Source organism: Nestor notabilis, unplaced genomic scaffold, assembly GCF_000696875.1.
Source record: "Nestor notabilis isolate BGI_N333 unplaced genomic scaffold, ASM69687v1 scaffold26813, whole genome shotgun sequence".
NCBI lineage: Eukaryota > Metazoa > Chordata > Aves > Psittaciformes > Psittacidae > Nestor > Nestor notabilis.
Window position 1 is genome coordinate 462 of NW_009921045.1, and position 5,947 is coordinate 6,408.

The following is a 5,947-nucleotide window of genomic DNA, read 5'->3' on the forward strand; positions in this document are numbered from 1 at the left end:
GTGGATCAGCTGCTCACAGCCTCCAGGTTAGCACTGCCATTCACAACAGGAGGCACTGCGTGTGACAGAGGTTTGTCAGCTTTATCTTTGTAGCTGGCATCTGATGTGGAAGTACCAGTGGTCAGAAATGGACGGGGGATGTTGGATACTCAGTGGTCTGTGGAGTTTATCAGGGTGGGCATCAGAAACACCCTTAAACCATTTTACCCCAGACTGATGCTGCTTTTTCTCTGTGTGCCCTCTTCTAACGTGGGTGCTGATGTAAAAGCTGGGCTTTGCCACATTAGATTTCCTTGTGCTTTCCTTCCCTTCTGCAGGGCAGGCAGCAGGGTCTGAAGATCCCTCCCTGCCTTCAGGGCTGCTGTGAATCCACTGGGTCAGTGGGGATCATTCTGGTAACCTGCTCTGGAAGGATAAGAAACTTCCACCTAAATGAGGGACTGGACGGCTCCTTCAGAGTGTTTCTTTGCTGTCCTGTAACACCTGCTGGATGCTTTGTGATGGTCAGCAGCAGAGTGTCACACTGTGCAGGGTGTTAGTTTTAGTTAGAGACACAGTGCTGGACTGGTGAACCAGAAACTGAATCCAGTTTGGCAGGAGCTCAGCCTGGTGTGGCAAGTGCTGCTGGAGATGGAGGTTAGGGCGCAGTGTCCCTGCAGCAAACCTGGTTCCACTGATAAACTGCACTCTTGCAGGTACCCAGCCAGTGTGTGGACAGTCCCGTGTACCCCTCTCCTCCTGTGTACAGCCCTGGGAAGCAGGGGTTCAAGCCCAAGAGCACCAGCACTCCCACCCCTCTGGCCAGTGCAGGAGGAGGCAGCATGGTTGGGTTTGATTCCACCTCTGCTGCCAAAAGTCGGCGCTGCAAAAGTGAGGTTGGGCTGCAGGAAGGTGAGTGTCCTCAGAGCATCCGCCCTGCACTAACCTGCTTATCACACAGTGCACCATGGAGCCACGGGCTCTCCTAGCCCTGTGGGGTGGCACTGCCTGTGTGTGCAGCTCTGGAGGAGGAGCACGATGCCCTGCATGGAGCTGTCGAGAGCAGGTGAAAGTGTGGCCGTGCTTCTTGTCTGTCACATCTGAACCCACATGAAAGGACTGTCCCTGTGCTCCTGCATGGGCAAGCTTGTGCTGAATCTCTGCAGCTACATAGATTGGGACATCCTGCAAAGTGAGGTGTTAGAGCTTGGTCCATTTTAACCCACAGAAGACTGCCCAGCCACAATACTGGTGGGCTGGATGCGGCCTGGCCCTGAAGACTCTATTCCCAAGGGCTCAGCAGACCTGTCCCTGCCGGGTGTTTCAGTGCCTGTGAGGAAAACATGCCTGTCCCCATGACAGGCAGGATGGGATGTGCCCCATCACAGGCTGGAGGAGTATCAGATCCTCCCTGGCCAAGCCTGACCATTGCTGATGTGATGCACACATAGCTGTGAGTGACAAGGGAGGTCCCAGGCATGAGGTGGAGGAAAGCCAGTGGCTGGGCCTCTGGAGACACAACCATGCACGTGCTGGGGTTTAACCTTGTTTGCAGAGGCGTGACTGATCATGCAGTTGCAGCTCTCACTCCAGAAATTCCTGGAGCAGCTCCTGGTTCTGCTGGTTGCATTGGTTTGTACCCTGTCAGAGTAGACAGAAGATGTGACTGATGTTCTGGATCATGTCTGGAGCACCATGTCTCACCTGTGCTCTGGCTGATGGTAAGTTCATAGGAGAGAGACTGCTACTCTCCTCAGCACTTCTAGACTTAGCTCAGGCTACCTTCAGTGTATGTTTGTGCCCATAACCTCTCCCCAGTCTGGCCAGGCAGATCTTATCCTTCCATAAGCCCTTTATTCTTGGTTCTGAGTGGACATGTCTTGGGGTGAGGGCCCTGTGGCGCAGGGGGACAGGGCTGTGCTGTGAGGTCTCATTCCTGTGTGTGTTTTTGCTCCTCCAGGCAAGCCCAAGTCCCCCAAGCTGAAATGCACTTACTGTGACAAGGCCTTTACCAAGAACTTCGACCTGCAGCAGCACATCAGGAGGTAACAGTGCCACGAACCTGGGGTGGATTCCGCTGGGGGAGTCTGTGCAGTCCTTGTGTTGTCATGTCCCAGCCTCTGTGCTGTGCTGGGGGTGACCCTTCGTCCCCTCACTCCAGGACTCCTCCTCCCCAGTGCCTGGGGCGAAGGCTGCATCATGGATGTGATCTTCTTGCGGATTATGGGCTGGGACTGGAGACTTGTTTTCCTCCCCGATGAGACTTTGAAAGCCAAACCTGTTGTCACCTGATCAGTGGAGCAGCAGCTCTTCCACTGTTTGCTTCTGACCTTTCCTCTCCCTCCTTAGCAAGCTGCAGCCTTCATGTTTGCTGGTGTTAGCAGACCATAAGTCAAGCTCAGTGTCTGTAGGGGGAACGCTTATAAGATCTTTTCTCTGTCAGGAAACTGTTGAAATCTTCAAAGTTCTCCCCAGTGGACTCTGTGGAGCTAAGGCCAGATGAGAAGGAACAAGTGGTGGTTTCGCTCCCATTCCCAACCAGGACTTCTTCACATACTCCATATGTTGGAGTCCTCCCTTCCTCCTGAAGCAGAAGGGCAGGGTAGAAAGCCCTTTCTCTGTGGACAGGGTCTGAGGGCTGCAAGATGGAAAAGGCTTGTGTAGAAGAGGGAGAGATGACAGGGAAAAAGAGGGTTAGAAAGTGATGGTGTCCCCAGGGTCCATGCGGAGACCTCAGCAGCGCATGCCCTGAGGTTGCTGCACAGCTCTTTTCCTCCCCTACTTCTTCGATCCCTTGCCATGCCCAGACTGCAGGAGTTGTGTCTGTGCCCCAGGCTGGCTCCCCCAGGCCTCTCACAACCCACCTACTCCAGTTCATCAGGTCTCTCTCTGGCTGGTCCAGGTGCCTGGCGCAGTCCTGCAGCAGCCACCCCAGCACATTCTGTGCTCCCTCTCTCTGCTGGTTGCTGATGTGGTGCCTTCTGCCTTCAGCCACACAGGTGAGAAGCCCTTCCAGTGCATCGTGTGTGGCCGAGCCTTTGCCCAGAAGTCCAACGTGAAGAAGCACATGCAAACCCACAAAGTGTGGCCTCCGGGCCTGGGCTGCACCATCTCCCGCAACTCCATCACAGTGCAGGTCATGGCCTTGAATCCCAACCAGCCAGAGGATGAGGAGAACACAGGTTTGGATCAGGGGATGGCATGTGCTTGGGGCCCAGCAGTGAGGGGAGGAATGTGCACATCCCTGCACCTCCCCACAGGGAGGGAGGAGGGGACACAGGAGCTGTGTGCGGTGGTTGCATCCCTCCTGTGGGGTTCCCAGCACGCATAGAGAAGGGAGTCACATCTGCTCGACTCCAGCTGTCAGGTGCATCCTTTTGCACCCCCAGCCACGGGGTTCAGGTGGCTCCAGACTGTGCACACACACAGGGTGAGGTGTCTTCCCCTTTTCCCAGCCTCGCAGCTGCAGCCACACTCAACAGCTCTGGTCTAGTGGCCAGACAGGCTGGTGGTCTGGCACAGCCCAGTGCTCTGGCTGCTTTGCAGTGTGCAAGTCAAGCCTGGGCTGGGTCTGGGCCCAGCAGCCAGCTGAAAACACTTGAGGCAGAGAAGAGCTCCTTGGTGCAGATGGGGTCTGGATACCTTCTGTGCGTGTGCCCTTGGTCCTGATAGGAGGGACAATGTCATGTTTGGGGCAAGGCCTCAGTGGAGCTGCTCTGTGCAGACTGGGAGCTACTGGCTGGGTCTGACCTCCTATCAGAGGTGAGGGTTCAGTGCTGGCCTGTTCTGGTGCCTGCTCCACAGGGCAAAGTCCCTGGCAGCAGAGATTGGGTTAAGGAAAGGAAGATGGAGTAGTCAGAGCCCTTAATAACCTGCAGACAAATTTAAACCCACCCTGATAGTGAGATTTGTCTGATGTAAAGCATCTGCCTTTGAAAGGCAGGAAGAAGCTGGAGCGGGGGCAGGCCTGGTGTGTCTCAGCAGCACGGTGCTTGCAGAGCAGCTTTCAGCAGTGCTGTGACTGTCTCTCCCTTTCTGCAGGTCTGACTCAGCCCTCAAGGAACCCTCCACCACCCCCCCAAGACATGAGCCTGGATGAGAGCGAAGGGGGCAAACTGGAGGCCAAGCAGGTTGTGTTGATCGACAGCTCTTACCAGTGCCAGTTCTGCCCCAGCAAATTCAACACCTATTTCCAGCTCAAATCACACATGACACAGCACAAGAATGAGCAGGTAGGGACAGAGGGAGCCCTGTGTTGGTGGCAAGATTGGCGTGGGCTTCATATAGTACACCCAGGGCCTGTCCTCAGCCTCCTGCTCTGTAAAGCTGCCAGTGCTTACCCGTCCAGTTCAGCTCTCTGCATGTCTGGGTGGCTTTGGAAAGCTCCACTGCCTCCACCCTGCTGAGGGAGAAGTCAGCCCAGCAGATTCGGGTGCACAGAGAAGCAGCAAAGAGGCAAAGATCAAAGCTTTCAGTGCAGGTGGCAGCTCTCGGGTCGTGGGACAGTCACTGCTGCATGTTGTGGTCTCACCCGCTCCAGTGGGTACCAGCACCCCCTTCCCCCACCTTCCGTAGGGCAGTGCCCTGACAATCTCTGTTTGCAGAACATCCCACTCCCAGCAGGTCCTGCTGTTGTCTTCCTCTGGAGCTGCCCAGCCACAGTTTGATGCTGAGCTGCTCTGCACTGTTCTTTAGGGACCCTTCCTCCGAGGAGAGCAGCAGAGGAAGGGGATGTTTTGCCACTACATTGTGTCCTGCTGGAGTGCAGGGCAGGGTTTCACTGCTGTGCTCGGAGCACTAAGCTGGCTGTGGGCATGGTGGGATGCTCTGGGAACCACAGTGCTGCTTTGTTCTCCAGCACAGGGGGTCACGGGGCAGTGGTCCCTGTCTGTCAATGACCCAGCAGCAGTGATTTCCACAAAGGAAGGCCAGTGGCTGCTGGCAGAGGATCTTCCCTGTTGTTTCCATGCTGCGTCACTCCAGTTGCTCTCCCTTCTTCTCCCAGGTGTACAAATGTGTGGTGAAGACCTGTGCTCAGACCTTCCAGAAGCTGGAGTCCTTCCTTGAGCACATCAAGAGCCACCAGGAGGAGCTGAGTTACCGCTGCCACCTCTGCAGCAAGGACTTCCCCTCCCTGTACGAGCTGGGGGTGCACCAGTACTCCCACAGCCTCCTGCCCCAGCACAGCCCCAAGAAGGACGTGGCCGTGTACAAGTACAGTAGCAATCGTGCTCACAAGGCTTGTAGGAGTGAGTGGTGCAGAGTGTGTTTGATGAGAGTGGTGGGAACAGTAGAGGGAAGATGGGGCCTCGTGTTCAGTGGTTCTTTTTGGGCACCCAGCTGGCAAAACAGGCTGAGGCCAAGCACTTTGATGCAAAGAAAGTTTCAGGGAGACAGTGGGAGGCTGGGATCAGTTATGTGGGAAGATCTCATCACTGCAAGTCCTCTGATCACCAGTCAAGAGTGAGATGGGCACAGCTGGGTCAGAGATCAAGGGAAGGCCCTTCCCAGCCTCTTAAACACCTCCGGCAAAGGGAGTGTTCTAGGAGCTGTGCACAGGGAAAATCTCCTGTCCCTTTGCTGTGAAAGGGTCTGTTCTTTCTACTAGCGTAGAGGGAAAGGGTGAGGAGTTCCACAAAGAGCTCTGGAGCTTTTGAAACCTTTAGAGACATACAAGAAGTGTAGGAAGCCCAGAAGATGCTGAAGTCACCTTGGAGTGTCATTGGATAAATAACTGCTACTTCTTGCATAGTTTATAGTTATCTTTGCACTGCAGAGCTCCATCCTGCATCTCGCTGGTGGAGATCTCTGAGGTCAGAGCCCTGCTTAGGTTTGAGGAGGTTTTAGTCTGGCTTAAGGAAAAAGGGGTTTGCAGCAGATGCAATGTGTGAGTGCCTCTGTGTTCACTGTTGAGGATGCACATCCCCATTGCCCATTATCACTCAGCTCTGGCAGAGGTGTCCAGCAG

The 5,947-nt window shown here is 55.1% G+C and overlaps 1 protein-coding gene across 1 annotated transcript in view; it reads left to right on the top strand.

Moving 5' to 3' along the window:
• Positions 1-695: 695 nt before the first annotated feature.
• The window catches only part of ZNF341 (zinc finger protein 341), a gene marked incomplete at its 5' end in the record, with an annotated part of 11,335 nt that continues 6,083 nt past the window's right edge, over positions 696-5,947 (top strand). The window contains 5 exons of the mRNA XM_010010974.1: positions 696-891; positions 1,940-2,024; positions 2,971-3,161; positions 4,021-4,211; positions 4,985-5,193. Coding sequence (XP_010009276.1) covers positions 696-891; positions 1,940-2,024; positions 2,971-3,161; positions 4,021-4,211; positions 4,985-5,193 — 872 coding nt within the window. The remainder of the gene's footprint in view (positions 892-1,939; positions 2,025-2,970; positions 3,162-4,020; positions 4,212-4,984; positions 5,194-5,947) is intronic.